This window comes from Felis catus, chromosome C2 (genome assembly GCF_018350175.1).
Source record: "Felis catus isolate Fca126 chromosome C2, F.catus_Fca126_mat1.0, whole genome shotgun sequence".
Lineage (NCBI taxonomy): Eukaryota > Metazoa > Chordata > Mammalia > Carnivora > Felidae > Felis > Felis catus.
In genome coordinates, this window is record NC_058376.1 from 267,855 (window position 1) to 285,050 (window position 17,196).

General features: G+C 40.9%; 1 protein-coding gene across 11 annotated transcripts in view; it reads right to left on the reverse strand.

Moving 5' to 3' along the window:
• Positions 1 to 17,196, reverse strand: part of DIP2A (disco interacting protein 2 homolog A) — a 118,245-nt gene that overhangs the window by 59,582 nt on the left and 41,467 nt on the right. For 6 of the 11 annotated variants that reach the window (XM_023238578.2, XM_023238580.2, XM_023238585.2 and 3 more), the window contains 3 exons: positions 12,451 to 12,570; positions 10,894 to 11,124; positions 7,182 to 7,313 (listed from right to left, as the gene is read on the reverse strand). In XM_023238578.2, coding sequence (XP_023094346.2) covers positions 7,182 to 7,313; positions 10,894 to 11,124; positions 12,451 to 12,570 — 483 coding nt within the window. The remainder of the gene's footprint in view (positions 1 to 7,181; positions 7,314 to 10,893; positions 11,125 to 12,450; positions 12,571 to 17,196) is intronic. The other 5 variants (XM_023238579.2, XM_023238581.2, XM_023238582.2 and 2 more) reach the window with 3 other exon arrangements.

Consider the following 17,196-nt stretch of genomic DNA (forward strand, 5'->3'; position numbering starts at 1 on the left):
TGCTTTCTGGTCTGTCCTTCCTGCGCCCCTTCTACACACATACAGGCTTTGCTGTGTTCCCTTGTTGCTCACACAAAAGGTGGCATACTAGAACCACTCTTTTACTTTTGGCTTTTCCACTTAACATCTCCTGGAAAAACACCTCATTCCAAGTCATAAAAAGCTTTCTCATTATTTCTGACAGCTGCATAGTACCCCACGATGTGAACATCCTAGGTTTATTCAACCAATTTGTGAGGCTTGGAGAGCTACATAGTTTCCAATACTGTGCAATTATAAGTACTGCTACAAAGAATTACTTTGTGCACATGGATTTCCTTAGTTTTGGAAATGTGTGTTCAGAGTAAATTCCTACATTGGCCCTGCTGGATCCAAATATATATATTTTACCAATTTCTATTCCAAAGAGGTTTAACTATTTTGCATTCCCACCAACAGTGTATTTCTGTAATTATAAAAAAGGCTGAACATGATGTTCAAGAGCTATTTTTAGATCTTATGAATTGGCTGTGCATATTTTTGGCCCATTTTCCTATACTAGGAGTTGGCAAACTTTTCTTAAAGAGCTAGATAGGAAACACTCTGGGCAGTGGGCAAAGTCTTGGTTGCAATTACCCTACTCTGCAATTCTGGGGCAAAAGCAGCACAGATGACATGGGAATGGGTGGGCATGGCCATGTCCTAATAAAACTTTATTTGCAAAAGCAGAATGCCAGTATATGCCATAGTTTGCAGACTGGCAATTCATAGAATTTGGGGTCTTTTCCTCCTATTTTTAAGAGTCTGTTTGATATTAGAAACATCAGACCTTTACCTATCACACACACTCTAAATAGTTACTCCTAGTTTGTCAATTCTTCTTGTGACTCTCTATGGGGATATTTTCTTTTTTTTCTTTTTTTCTCTTTATGGGGATATTTTTGTTAAGAATTTTTTTTAGTTTCAGGCTATCTGGGTGGCTCAGTTGGTTGTGCCCAACTCTTGATTTTGGCTCAGGTCATAATCTCATGGTTTGTGGGTTTGAGCCCTGTGTCGGGCTCTGTGCTGACAGCTCAGAACCTGAAGCCTGCTTGGGATTCTCCCTCTCTGTCCCTCGCCTGCTCATACATGTGCTCTCTCACTCAAAAAAAAAAAAAAAAAAAAAGGCAAATCAAATGCGTAATACAGAAAAAATTATGCATGATAACCAAGTAGGGTTTATCCTGAGACTATAACTTTGGTTTAACATTCAAAAATAAAATTAAATTTAGAAAGCCTTTACTTATAACCAGGTTAAAGAAAATTCAGCAATTTTTTTCCTTTTATTCTTCATTTCTTATGTTTAGATATCTGATTCTTTTTGAGTTTTGCCTTTTCAGTGGTGTGGGGAAAGAATCTAAGTTTAACTTTTCCCAACTAGCTTTCCAATGGCCCCAATAACATTTACTAAAAATACAATCTTTGCCACATTGAGGCGGTATAATATTATGTGAAGGCATACAGTGATGAGGTAAAGATGTATATTGTAAGTCACAGAGTAACCACTGGGGGAACAAAAGGAGAGACAGAGAGAGAGAGAAAGAAAGAGAGGGAGAGAGAGAGAAAACAGAATATAAAATAGAATATAAACCAAAAGAAATCAGGAAAGGGAGTGAAATTAACAGATGTGTGAAACAGAAAATAGAGCAGGATCATAGATTTAAACCCAACCAAATAGCTCATTAAAACTGACTATAGGGGCGCTTTGGGTGGCGCAGTCGGTTAAGCGTCCCACTTCAGCCAGGTCATGATCTCACGGTCTGTGAGTTCGAGCCCCGTGTCAGGCTCTGGGCTGATGGCTCAGAGCCTGGAGCCTGTTTCCGATTCTGTGTCTCCCTCTCTCTCTGCCCCTCCCCTGTTCATGCTCTATCTCTCTCTGTCCCAAAAAAAATAAATAAACGTTGAAAAAAAAAAATGACTATAAATGGTCCAAAGACTCCAATGAAGTAAATGGCTACCTGCTAAAAGAAAGTATAAGAATGAATAAAATACTAATTATAAGAAATACATTTTAATTTAAAAGACCTAGGTAGGGTAAAAAGATAAAAAGATTTGTCGTGTAACTAATACTCATAAAATAGCTGAAGGCAACCATAATAATAACAAAGAAAATTTCAGAATAATAAATATCACTAAGGATCATTTTGTAATGATAAAGCAGCCAATTCATCAAGACATAACAATTTTAAACATGTATGCACATAATAACAGAACTTCAAAATACATAAAACACAAAGTGACAGATCTAAAAGAACAGACAAATCCACAATTATAGTTGGAAATTCAATACCCCTCTCAGCAAAATATAGAAAAAGTATGCAGAAAATCAGTAAGGCTAGAGAAGACTCAAACTAAAGTATCAACCAACTGGATGTAATATTCATTCACAGAAAAGCTACCCAACAATATTATTTTCAAGTAGAATACTCACAGAAACAGACCATGTGCTAGGCCATTAAAAAGTTTCAAGGGGCGCCTGAGTAGCTCAGTCAGTTAAGCATCCGACTTCAGCTCAGGTCACAATCTTGTGGTTCATGAGTTTGAGTCCCGCGTCAGGCTCTGACAGCTCAGAGCCTGGAGCCTGTTTCAGATTTTGTCTCCTTCTCTCTCTGCCCCTCCCATGCTCATACTCTCTCTCTCTCTCTCAAAAATAAATAAAACATTAAAAAAGTTTTAAAAATTTTCAATATATTTAGAAGGAGTTGAATTATATAGTATATATAAGAGAAATATACCTGCAATATTTGCAAATCTGTTGAAATTAAACAACATACTTCTAAATAAATCATGGGCCAAAATGGAAAGCATGAGAGAAAATAAAAAATATCTAGAATTGAATTTTTAAAAGGAAAAGAACATATCAAAATATGTGGGATACTAAAACAGCTCTTAGAAGGATATTTAAAGCTTTAAATACTTTCATTAGGAAACAAGAAAGGTCTAAATTCAATGATCTAAGTTTCTACCTCGAGGAATGAAAAAAGGGAAAGCAAAGTAAACTGAAAATAAGTAGAAAAAAGGAAGGAAAAAATACAAGATTAGAAATACACACAATAGAAAAAAATAATTAAACCCAAACCAGTTCTTTGAAAGATAAATAAAATTCAATGAACTTTTTAGCTACAATGATCAAGATAAAAAGACAGAAAACACTAGGGCGTCTGTCTGGTTCAGTTGGTAGAGCATGCTACTTTCAATCTCAAGGTCATGAGTTCAAACTCTACAATGGGCATGGGGCCTACTTAAAAAAGAGAAAGAGAGAGAAAAGACACTAATTACTACTACCAGAAATAAAAGAGGGGATAGCACCACCAATTCATGTACATCAGAGGATAATAAAGGAATATCATGAACGAATTATGCCTAAATTAGAAAGTACAGATGAAATGAACAAATTCTTTCAAAGACACAAAACTGACTCAAGAATAGAAAAATTCACGTTCTCTGATTAGAAAGTAGAAGAGGAAGGAACATTTCTCAATCCATTTTGAGATGAGCATTATCCTGATACCAAGAGCAGACAAAGATATTACAAGAAAAAATAAAACCAAAACTACAGGCTACTATGTATCTTGAACACAGACACAAAATCCTTAAAAACAAATATTAGCAAATCAGGGTGTCTGGGTGGCTTGGTCGGTTAAACGTATGACTCTTGATTTTGGCTCAGGTCATGATCTCACAGTTTATGAGACTGAGCCTCGCACTGGGCTCTGTGCTGACAGCATGGAGCCTGCTGGGATTCTCTCTCTTTCTCTGTCCCTCCCCCACTCACACACATGCTCTTTCACTCAAAAAAAATTTTTTTTTTAATGTTAGCAAATCAAATCCTGAATATAGAAAAAATATGCATGATAACCAAGTAGGGTTTATCCTGAGAATATAACTTTGGTTTAACATTCAAAAATCAATGAAATTTACTACATTAATGAAATTTACTACAAACTACAAAAGAAAAACCACACATGAGTTTAATAGATGAAAATAAAATCATTTAACTAAAGCCATGATAAAAATTTTCAGGAAATCAGGAAAAAAAGGGAGCTTCCTAATGAAGAGCACCCACAGCTAACATCATAATTCAAACATGAAAAAGTGGATGCCTTCCCCCCACAGTTGGAAACAAGGCAAGTCACATCCACTTTCAACATCTCTTATTGACACAACTGGAAATCTTACACACATTGCAATATAGCCAGAAAAATAAACGTTCCTAAAGACAAAAAATTTGCAAAGAAAAGTAAAAATCTATTCATAGACAAAATGGTCAAACATATAGAATCTTAAGGAATCTACCAAAAAAATTACTGGAACTAATAAAAGGACAACATACAAAAACCAAATGCATTTCTATAGACTAGTAATAAACAACTGAAAAAAATTTAAAATACTATTTATAACAGTGTCCAAAATACTATTTGGGAATAATCTTAACAAAATAGGTACAATACCTGTATAATGAAGGCTACAAAACAATGCTGGAAAAGTTTTTAAGAGCCAAATAAATGGAGAGATATACTGTATTTATCAACTGAAATATATACTATTAAGATTCCAATTCTCTCTGAACTGATCTACGGTCAGTAAAATATCAGTCAAAATCCTTCAGGAATTTTGGTAGAAACAAACAAACAGATTTAAAAATATATGTTCAAATGCAAAGGAGCTGAAATAGCCAAAGCAAATTTTAAAATGAAAAGCAGAGTTTGAAGACAAACTGCATGATATGAAGCTTTGTTATAAAAGCACAGTAACCATGATGGTGTGGTACTGGCGTAAGGATGGACAAACACAGCCACAGGGCAGGAAAGACAGCCAGGAACAGATCTCTCTCAGATATGGTCTACCGATTCTCATTAAAGACGCAAAGGAGCTCAGTGGGGAAAGACTGGGCTTTAGAACAAACAAGGCCAGAACACTGGACACCCACATGCAAACGCGGGAACTCTGACTCATACCTTGTACTTAGACTAAAAGTAACTCAAAATGGATCATAGATCTACATGTAAAACCTAAAGCTATAAAATTCTAGGAGAAAACATAGAAAACCTTTATGACTTTGGGTTAGGAAAATATATCTTAGATATGACATAAAAGTAGGATCTATAAAAGAAAACACAGGTAAACTGGACTTCATAAAAATTAGTAACTTCTACTCTTTGAGAGTCACTGTTAAGAAAATGAAAAAAAAAAAAAAGCCACAGGCTGCGAGAAAATCCAAAGTATATACCTGATAAAGAACTTGAATCCAGAACATACAAAGAATTCTCGAAACTTACTAAGAAAACATCACATTAAAAAAAATAAGCAAAAGATCTGAACAGACGCTTCTAAAAAGACACACAGATGGCAATCAAACACATGAAGAGATGCCCCACTTCCTCAGTGTTTAGGGAGATGCTAATGAACACTACAAGCAGACACCTCCACACACCTGGAAGGGTGGTTAAGATTAACAAGCCAAGAATCCCAGGGGCAGGCAAAGATGTAGCGGAGCCAGATGTCTCATCACCCGTGATGGGAATGTGAAATGGTACAATCACTTTGGAAATCCGTTTGGCAATTTCTTAGAAAGTTAAGCATATGATCCAGTCATTCTATTCCTAAGTATTGACCCAAAACAAATGAAAGCATACTTCTACACAAAAACTTGTATAAGAATATTCATAGCAGCTTTATTTGTAATAGCCAGAAACTGGAGGCAACCCAAATATCCATCAATAGGTGGACAGATAAAGTGTGGTACATCCATGAAATGAAACACTACTTATCAGTAAAAGGAACAAACTACTGAAACATCCAAGAACACGAATGAATCTCAAAATACTTATGTAGAGTAGCAGAAGCCACATAACAAAGAGTAAAAACTGCATGATTCTATTTCTGTAAAATTCCAGAAAATGCAAATTAATTTATAGTGTCAGAAAATAAATCAGTGTTGCCTAAAGCATGGGGGAAGCCAAAATGGGTAGAAGGGAGGTATTACAAAGGGACACAAGGAAACTTTTAGGAATGCTGGGTGTATGTGTTCACTATCTTGATCACAAGAATGGTTTCACAGGTATACATACATCTTAAAACACAAAATTAGGGATGCCTGGGTGGCTCAGTCGATTAAGCGTCCAACTCTTGATCCCAGTACAGGTCATGATCACGATTTGTGAGTCTGAGCCCCATGTTGGGCTCTGCACTGACAGCATGGAGTCTACTTGGGATTCTCTCTCTCCCTCTCTCTCTGCCCCTTCCCCACCTCATTCTCTCTCTCCCTCTGTCTCTCTCCCTCTGTCTCTCTCTCCCCCAACTCGAAATAAATAAACTTAAAAAAATTTTTTTAATAGTAAAACTTATAAAATTGCATGCTTCAAATATGTGCAGTTGATCACATGTCAGTTATAACTCAACTAAGCTCTTGAACTTTTAAAAAATATAATCAAACAAAAAAAATCTACGTAACCAATAGCCGGCTTCATGTTGACTCAGTATTTTCCTGTTGCATCTGGATAAGGAGGTAAAAGGCCTTGACAAAATTTGATCTGCCACTTAGGAGTATCCAAACACACATTAAAGCCTTAGATCTAAGATCGTCTGAAGTTTCCTGCAATTCAAATCTGATACACTGGGGAAAAAAAAAACCTTCACATGATTTGGATAAAAGACACTGGAAACTATTTCAAAAGGAAATGGTATAAATGAGGACGCTGTGAAGATCAAGGCCATTCCGGCCTGCACGTCTGAAACCCTGACTGCTGCTGTGCCCATTTCTCAGACTGTGCACACAGGGGGCACAGGCACTGGTGTGTCAGGGGCAGGGTGCTCTCACACTAAGGCCACACGGAGTCCAACAAAGAGGCTGCCCACGGTCTCTCGTTTTCCTCCTGTTTTATAGACCCAAACTCCTTGTGGATCCAGTTTAAATGTGGAGATTTTCTCCTCCCTACTCTTCTTCCCTTTCTGCCCAATTCCAGGGACTCACGACTATTTCTCCCCATGATGCTCCCTGTAATCACAGCCACCACACACACTGGCCTCAGTTCACACGTGCTGAAGGACTGTAACTAGTGGCTGGCTCAAGCTTGCTTAAGCAAATTCACTAAAGCGAGGCTCACTCCCTGAAGAGAAAGACTGTGCTCTGCTGTCCACAGGAGAAAGAGAGGCGTGCTCACCACCCGCAGTTTCCAGGACGCTGCCGCTGTAGCCCCGAGGGACGCCTCTCACAGAAGCCAGCTGCGGACGCTCACAGTGCGGAAGCTCCACAAGACCCGTGGTGACATCAGGAGGGGCAGAGTGCAGATCTGCTTTGGAAAAACAAACCCCAAATAAAAGTGGCTATTGATTCGAAAGTGTACTGAGTTGCTCTTTAAAACGCAGCGAACTAAAGCTTCACTAGCTGAGCTCAAAGCAAGGAATGTGGTATTCTGATTAATTTTGTTTTTTTCTGGTTGACTAAGACAAAACGGGACCCTGTGAACTCTGAGCTCCCAGACGTGGCCCATGGAAGGCTGTGTCACGTGGGCTGCTGGGTTCTCAAAGGGATCACGGCCAGAACCCCCGACGACAGTGCTCTGACAGGGCAGGTGAGACTGCCTTTCACAGGACTAAGTTAGTTAGAAATTTCAGTGAAGCAGAAACACATTTCAAATCAATTGTCATTGGATCATTTTTGTTGTATTATGAAAATAATAGCCAGGTTCCAAAAACTATCCCCAACTCCCCCAAAAAGTATGTTGGATGCCACAAAGACACAAGACCTTTACAGGCTCCAAAGAATAAGCCTACAAAGATAAAAATTATCCCGCCAGATCAACACATCTCACTATTAGGAGACTTCAGTCAAGTTCTCAGAGCAGAAGGTGTTAACATCATGGTTAAAGACAAATGACATTAAACTGCAGAAATGTTTAAAATCACTCCTTCTATTGTCTGAACGCACATTTTGGGGTTAAGTCTTTATCACATGGTACATGTATCTGTCGGAACACTGGTTGACTACGGGCTGCTGAGGCGTGAGCGTGAGTGTGGCACCCGCGCTAGGGCCATCGGGACAGACACGCGGTCCATTTGGGCTTGTAACGCGTGCTCCTGCGACCGCAGGCCCCACTCTGGTGCTTCTGACGTCTCAATTCCTACCGCTTACCTATCACTTCATTTCCCAGGCAGAATGCAAACTAAAATCTTTGTTTAAATATATAGAAAGATGAAATTATATGGAAACAAAACCCAAACTCACTATTTACACAGCAGAAAACACCATTTGGAAAAATCTAATTTAATGACAGAGTTGTCACAACCCTTGAAAAAGCATGATGTTGATGAAATTAGCATTTTAAAGTTTGCCTATCACAAAGTTCTTTCCATGTAAAAAGAAATTTCCCTACCCTTCCATGTCTAGCAAAAAGAATAAATGATTCTAACAATATTCATGAAGAAAGGCATTAATGGTAATCTCAACTACAAAGCAGTTGTAAAATTCAAAATAAAAATCAACTACTATAGTGGCGCCTGGGTGACTCAGTCGGCTGAGCGTCGGACTTCGGCTCAGTTCACGATCTCACGGCCTGTGTGAGTTCGAGCCCCGCGTCAGGCTCTGTGCGGACAGCTCAGAGCCTGGAGCCTGCTTCAGATTCTGTGTCTCCCTCTCTCTCTGCCCCTCCCCTGCTCGTGCTCTCTCTCTCTCTCTCTCTCTCTCTCTCTCTCTCTCAAAAATAAACATTAACAAAAATTTTTTTAAATGAACTACTACAACTGGAAATATTACTTCTAAATATAGGTATTTATAGCTGTGCCCCAATGTTTTATGGATTTGCTTGCTTACTCTAAAATTGAAGATGATGTATTTTTACAAATTACCTTAACCTAATATATTGTCCCTCAAATTTTTTTTACCTAATACATTCTTCTTCTTTTTGTATCACTTTCCTTAGCCCAACTCAAGAATTCTCCAGTGCTAAAAACTAAAAGGATGATTTTTGTAATAAGGAGAGGGAAGGTAAGTATTTTCAGATTTAGGAACTCAAGTCAACTATATCCAGTGAACATTTAGCATATGAAGGCTATAATACGCAGTTAAGATTTTTAAAATTTATAAGAATTGATCACATAATGTACATGAGAGGCCATGTGAATGGGATGGGAGAAAAGAGGGTCGCAGCCACACCTGCCGAAGCCAGGGGTCCTCCATCCACAACCGTAACACATCTCTGCAGAAACCTTCACTTCTGGGCCTTTCACGGAACACACACTCCTTACAGCTAAGTGCTTTGTTAAAAGACCCCACACAACCGCAGGGAAGTCAAGAGCTGCCCAGTTACACACTGTGAACTGTGGCCAGTTTCTCATGCTAGATACGCTTTTATCTCCAACCCACCAGGAAGCAGGGTTTCCAACAGCTCGGCAATGGCTAATACAGTTTTACCTTCCTACACCATGTCACGGAGAACAGAGATCAGGTAGCAGAAATAAGATGAAAGAACATTCAAAAACTACTGTTTTTCTCACATTGGAGATATCTGTGTATTTCCAATAAGTCAAAGCACTGTGACAGAGAAAAAAACGTATCCGTGCGAAAGCTGTTTTATAAGCTATCCCCTGAAAACCTGCCTGAGGAAGGGTGAGCAGTGAGCACTAGGCCTCCACAGGGCGTCTAGGAGAGCTGCAGGAACAGCCGGGGCCGGCTGTTTCCCAAAGGGGCCTTTTCTGGAGCCCCAGCTGCTGCCACCCAGTGACCTCAGCAGCCGCCTCCCTGTGTGCCGGAAGCAGGATGAGGTGTCGTGGGTTCTCACGGAAGGCTACGTCACGGTTATAAGACACAAGCTCAACAGAAATGTGCAGGTTTCCTGCACTGATGCAACAAATAAAAAGTGAAGAGCGTCGGTGATGTGTCCACAGATGATGCTGAGATGCCATCCAATTTACTCCCAGCCCAGCCCAATGACCAAGACTTCACACCAAGGCAGCTCAGGCTCTGAGCCCACACCTGCTGGAAGGGGAGGGGGGTGGTTGTTCAGCCTACAGGACCCCACCGACAACAGCAGCCTATCATGGGTGCATGGCTGCTGCACCATTCCAGTTTTAGCAGAACAGCTAACAGCAAAGAAAATGAATAGGAATCAAGAAAACTTTATCAGCCCTGGCTTCACCGCTAGGCCAGCTGTGTGAGCCCAGGCAAGTTACAATCTTTCCGTCTTCCTTCCATGTCTACAAAAGAGGGGGGCTGAGAAGGGTTGAGAAGTTAACTGCGACAATACTGACGGCACCACGTGAGGAATATACTGTTGCTAAGGTACAAGCTGCGCATGCCAGCTCACATCCAACCAACCATGCTAATGTTGTTGTCTAGAAAACAGGGTTTCAAATGAGGAAAGGTCTGCAATTGTTCCTTTCTAAGATTTATGTAATTGAAAGACTTGGATGACTTAGAAAAGATCTACACATCTGTATGATTTAGCTTTGCCTGACCTCTCTTTTCAGGTTGAGGGGCTAACTTGGTATGTGGAGGAAGAAAGGCCAGACCATGATCGCAGCCCCAGGCCCCTGCCCCAGAGGCAACTGACAGCTCCACAGCTGTGCACACAAGGCAAAGAGCAAAGACAGAGACAATGTAGTGGCAGGGGGCTAAGGGTGGCTATCAGGAACAAGTATAAGGACCATCCACCCTACACCTGCCAAAAGGTGGAGACACGACGTCAAGAAACACCGCCACCTCTGGGACCTGTGGGGAAGCCAACGCACCACAGGGTCTGGGATCACCAAACCACAGAAGCATCAAGAACGACTTTTGTTACCAAAAAGACATTTCCAGATGAAAAAGAGAAGGTGGGTCTTGATGGGCGCAGGGGCACCCCTGTCCTGGAGGGGCCGCGGCAGCTCGTTACTGACCTATGTGGGCGTGGGCCACGGGGCCTGTGAGCGTGGCGGCGGTGGCACTGGGAGCAGCGGCGGGTCTCCCTCCCGGGTGAGATGAGGTGGAGGATGCAGAGGATGAGGTGGACGAGCCCTGAATGACCCGGTCGAGCCAGGGCTCGACGTTGGAATGGCTCTGGAGCGGAGTGGAGGTAAGTCGCCCGGGTCGCCGTAAAGAGCCCTCATCTTCTGAGGCAGATGACGTGTCTGTGGTTAAAATAATGACGACAGGCATAATGTAGGGATGAGTCGGGGAGGGGGGTGGAGTCCCCACACTGGCACCTGGGTCTCCCAGGCCAGCACGTGGCAAGCTCCGCTATGCCCTGCACCGCTATGCCCTGCCTGGCCAAGGGGTCATCTCAGCCCTCGTTTGCCCGACTGTAAGATCCAAGGAGCCCTACCTGGGAAACTGGTTTCTCGACCCCAGCTTCCCCAAGAGGACTGTCCGGGGGCACCGCACGCTGGGAGTGGCTTCAGCTCATTCCTTGGTGGGGTCCCAAATATCAAAGAAGACCCCAAGTGTCGAGTGCCCATCTGAGTGAACACCCCACACAACCTTCACACATGGCCCAGGTCAGTGCAGTGGTGATGGGGCCTCACTCGGTCCATCTGCACCCTCTTAGGGGCAGCAACAATGAGCTCTGGAAAGAATTCCTTCCCCAACACACCTGCTTCACTCAATAAAACTAACTGCTCATAAAGGTTCTATCAAGTCACCTCAGCTGTGCATTTTATTATGGTTACACAACTATTAAAAAGTTTTTTTTAAATTGGCTATTATGTATAATTATATTTGGTAGAAACATGTGACAGCTATTTCTAGAATTTTTTTTCAACAATATGAACTTTTTCTTTTCTGTAGAAAGGAAGTGTTACCAAAACCACTAAATTATCCTATATCTCTGGTGTGTTTGGTTTTCACCATGTCATCAAACCAAAAACTCGTGTTGCTAGTTTCACGACTTAAATAACAACAGAGGTGGCAGGAGGCGCCACACAACTGCCCACACCTGGTGCAGTTTAGCAACACTGCTGCTGAAGAGAAACTCCAGGTGAAAGTTTTCATTTCTAATGGTAATGACAACAAAACAATAATAGAAGAAATGTTTTAAATCCTCCGAATTGTCCTATACTCTCCCATTTAAGGCCTGGTAATGATACAGTAAATAATCATTAATAAGATGAAAATAATTTTACAATTCTTAAATCAGGGAACTTTAGTATTCTAGTAAGTGTTTATTTTAGGTTCCCCTCTTTACTTAAAGGCACAAATAGCATCTTAGTAAAAGAATTAAAATACAACCAAAAGTCCTATAGAAAACAAGTACCGATTTGGGTACAAGCCATACTGTGTAGACCACAGATTTTCAGTAAGGAATGTTGCACATATGCAAACGTTTTTAATCTCCAGTTTTTCCAAATCTTTACTGCATACAGGTCAGGAGGATACTCCAACTCAAGGGGAAAGGAAGGTGATGACACCAGGGCTGTGTCACATCTACAGAAGCCATTCCCAACACGGTCTATCAATACCTGGAGGTGTATACGTCTCCACCGACGAGTGGACAAGAACCGAACGTCTTTTTGAAGGCATAGGCATCTTCCTCTCCTTGTATTTGGCCAAAGCTGCTTGCACCGCTTCAGTGTGAACATCTATGTAAAAACAAGAGAAGTAAAGACACTTTCTACAAGATTGCTTATGAAGTGACAAAATTAAGCTTCATATTCTTATTTGTTTTCACTGAGTGTGAAAGAGACACATAAGCCTGGCCTATGACATCAGTCCTAGATTCCTTTAAATGTTCCTTTATTTGTAGATTTGGACCCACATAAATATTTTTGTAGTTATAAATCAAAACTATATAAAAAAAGAAATGCCCTAATTAAAAACACAATGAAACAAACCTAAACGCGTCTCCAGTTGTTGGCCTCAACTATTACAAGGGACTTCAAAGCAGTTAGACTGTTTAGCCTGTTCCTCTAGAGCTAGCTACTAAGCAGCAACACATGAGAAATAACAAAACTCCTTCTGCAATCACACTGTGAGGCTACTGGCCCTGGGAACCAAGACACTCATGAGGAAGAAGATCCAAACACAGAAGCAGTGAGGTAGTTCTGCAGTCGTGAATCTGAATGGAAATGTGGCATTTTGTCTTTAGCGATAATGCTGCAGACTGTCCAATAAAAATGTCTAGAAACAGTGCCAGCCCATTAGCAATGAGTAACCCTTGCCCCCAGAACGTGGCCTTCAAATACCACGTTCCCTCAAGGACGCTGAGACACGGCAGAGTGTAGGGCAGGGGCAGGAAATGCACAGATGAGCCTGAAGCATCTTGTTGCAACAGCCAGTGGGGACTTGGTCAAATAGCTCAGGTGGCCATGGAGCCAATCTAAAGATGTTCCCAATGGCTAAGGATGGAACATTTTGAACATCAACAAGGATAAATGCTAGAATACACAATACCAAATACAACGCTAAAAAAACAAAAACAAAAACAAAAACAAAAAACCCAGAAAGGAAGCCAAAAAAAATTTTTTTAATTTTTAAATGTTTATTTATTTTTGAGAGAGAGAGGCGGACAGAGTGCAAGTAGGGGAGGAGCAGAGAGAGAGGAAGGGAGATACAGAATCTGAAGCAGGCTCCAGGCTCTGAGTTGTCAGCACATAGCCCGCAGCGACGCTTGAATTCACACACCGTGAGATCATGACCCGAGCCGAAGTTGGACACTCAACCGACTGAGCCACCCAGGTGCCCCTCAAGAGGAAGCAAAATTAATCACCTGCCACTGGAGGATGCCAGTGACCCAACTCATTATTCTGAGGAGTAAATAAATGGAAAGAATTGGGTATTTATCCTGGCTCTCCTGTACCATGTAGCAAGCAAGGTGGAGTTTCTCTTTATGGAAGTACTCCAGCCTCTGGGTGGAGGATGACAGAACCAGTTTCCCCATGCTGTGACCTCATGACTGCATGGATCTGGGAACTGGGTATCACTGGCCACCAGCATCCCAGGGAAGAGAATCAGGCATGCTGTCCTCCTGGTGGGAGAACACAGCACCATCTCTGAAGTCTTAGGGACAACTGAAAATCTAACCCGACCCTCAGGGAGCCTCGGAGGTGAGGACTCCACCACATAGGAGCTGCCAGACACACAGCAGTTTTTCCACAGACTGGAGGGAGGGGAAACACAAGTTAAGGAAGACTGAAAACACTACCCACCATTTGTGAAATGTACATCTTATTCGGATCCTGGGTTCAAACAGTTTCTAAAAAACCATGGGCATCTGGCTGGCTCAGTCGGTGGAGTGTGTGACTCTTGATGTTGGGGTTGAGTTCAGGCCCCACGTTGGGCATAGAGCTTACTTAAAAAATTTTTATATAAAAACAAAAAATTTAAAAAAGCCATATGAACATTTGGATATTTGATATTAATGAAGTATTGTTATTTTGTGACAATGGTTTTTATCTTAAGAGACACAAGGACATGATCCTTTCCAGAGACAGACCAAGAATATAATGACATCTAAAAGAAATAAATGTAATCTCTGAGATTTGCTTCAAAATCATGTGGGAAGGGAGGAAGTGGATGAGGTGTGGATAAATGAATCAAGACTGAACATGGCTGGGGCTGTGCCTCTGACAATGAGTCCAGGGGGCTATTACACTAGAAAGTACACTTTTGTACATGTTTATATTTTTCTCCAAAAAAATATTTTTAAAATGTTTAAAAATCTTACAGTGAAATGGCCCATAGGATGCTAATCAGGAAAGATGAAAAATTTGCACCTACATGTATTAAAATAAAATTTAAACATCAGAGGCACCTCGGTGTCTCAGTTGGTTAAGTATCTAACTCTTGATTTCAGCCCAGATCATGATCCCAGGGTTGTGGGATCAAGCCCCATGTCAAGCTCTGCACGGGGTGTGGAGCCTGCTTGAAATTCTCACCCCCCTGTCTCTCTCTCTGCCCCTCCCTCGCTTACTCACTTGCACTCTCTCTAAACAAAAATTAAAAATTAAAAAAAATTTACAAACATCAAAGACAAGACAACTGTGTAAGCTTCCAGGGAAAAAAAGTAAATCATCTTAGAAGGATCAAGAGATAGACTCATATTACTCAACAGTGACCACTGGGTACAAGAAGGCAACATGGTATTGAAGAAAAATGTGTTGAGCCTAGAATTTTATACTTAGCCAAATTATCATTTATGTTTTTTAAATTTTGTTAATGTTTATTTATTTATGAGAAAGAGAGAGAGAGAGAGACAAAGTGCGAGCGGGGGAGGAGCAGAGAGAGAGAGGGAGACACAGAATTGGAAGCAGGCTCCAGGCTCTGAGCTGTGAGCATAGAGCCCGACGGGGAGCTCGAACTCACAGACCATGAGATCATGACCTGAGCCAAAGTCAGACACTCAACCAACTGAGACGCCCAGGCTATCATTTAAACATAAGTCTAATAAAAATATTCCGAGACATAAAAAGGTGCTTGAGAGAGACAAATCCAGGAGTCCCTGAAACAGATATGGCAGTGACTATGAGCATGCACTTTAAACTCTATTGTAGTCTTAGAAACAAACACAATCACAAGCACAGATAAAACAACACAGACCTAAAAATCTACACAATATCAGCACAACAGGGGTCTAAGCCTAATAATCTAAGAAGCTCAACAAACTCCAAGAAACATAAAACTACATAAGCCGAGCCACCGCATAATCAAAACCAAAACCACCGCATCACTCAAAACCAGCAACAGAAAAATCTTAAAAGGGCCAGAGGAAAAGAAGTCACATTACAGACAAAGGAACAACAATAAGGAACAAAACTTGGAGGAAGAACACTATTGATTTCAACAATTACTATTAAGCTATAATCATCGAGAGCAGGGTTTCGCCATAAAAGTAGACGACTACATCAACAGAACAGAAGAGAGTCCAGAAACAGGATCACACGTGAACGTGCAGCTGCTTCTGGACGGGGGAACAAAGGCAGTGTCTTCTTGACAAATGGTGGAAGCCACCAGATGTGCATATGCAGAAAAAATGAGCTGTGATCCATACCTTGAACTAATACTAAAATTAACTAAAATATTAAAACATAAAAGTAGAAAACTTCTAGAAGAAAACAGAGGTGACAATCTTTGTGACCTTGGGTGAGGCAAAGATTTCTTAGATACAAAAACAAAAGCCCTATCCATTAAAAAAAAAAAAGCTGATAAGTTGTATTTCATTAAAATTAAAAACTTCTGGAGACATCCGGCTAGCTCAGGCAGTGTAGTGTGCAACACTGGATCTCAGGGTTGTGGGTTCAAGCCCTATGTTGGGCACAGAGATTACTTAAAATCTTTAAAAAAAAAAATTAAAACCTAAAATGAACTACTGGGACCTCATCAAAATAAAAGGCTTCTGCACAGCAAAGGAAACAATCACCAAAACTAAAAGGCAACCGAAAGAATGGGAGAAGATATTTGCAAATGACATATCAGTTAAAAGGTTAGTATCGAAAATCTATAAAGAACTTATCAAACTCAACACCCAGGAAATGAATAATCCAGTGAAGAAATGGGCAAAAGACATGAATAGACACTTTTCCGAAGAAGACATCCAGAGGGCTAACAGACACATGAAAAAATGCTCAACATCACTCATCATCAGAGAAATACGAATCAAAACCACGATGAGATACCACATCACACCTGTCAGAATGGCTACCATTAACTCTAGCAACAAGAGATGTTGGCGAGGATGTTTGCACTGCTGGTGGGAATGTAAACTGGTGCAGCCACTCTGGAAAACAGTATGGAGGTTCCTCAAAAAATTAAAAATACAACTACCCTACGACCCAGCAATTGCACTACTGGGTATTTATCCAAGGGATACAGGTATGCTGTTTTGAAGGGACACAGGCACCCCAATGTTTATAGCAGCACTATCAACAATAGCCAAAGAATGGAAAGAGCCCAAATGTCCATCGATGGATGAATGGATAAAGAATACACACACACACACACACACACACACACACACACAACGGAGTATTTACTTGGCAGTCAAAATGAAATCTTGCCATTTGCAACTATGTGTGTGGAACCGGAGGGTACTATGCTAAGTGAAATGAGTCAGTCAGAGAAAGACAAAAATCATACGACTTCACTCATACGAGGTCTTTAAGAGACAAAACAGATGAACATAAGGGAAGAGAAAAATAATAGAAAAACAGGGAGGGGGACCATTTGCAACTATGTGGATGGAACTGGAGGGTACTATGCTAAGTGAAATG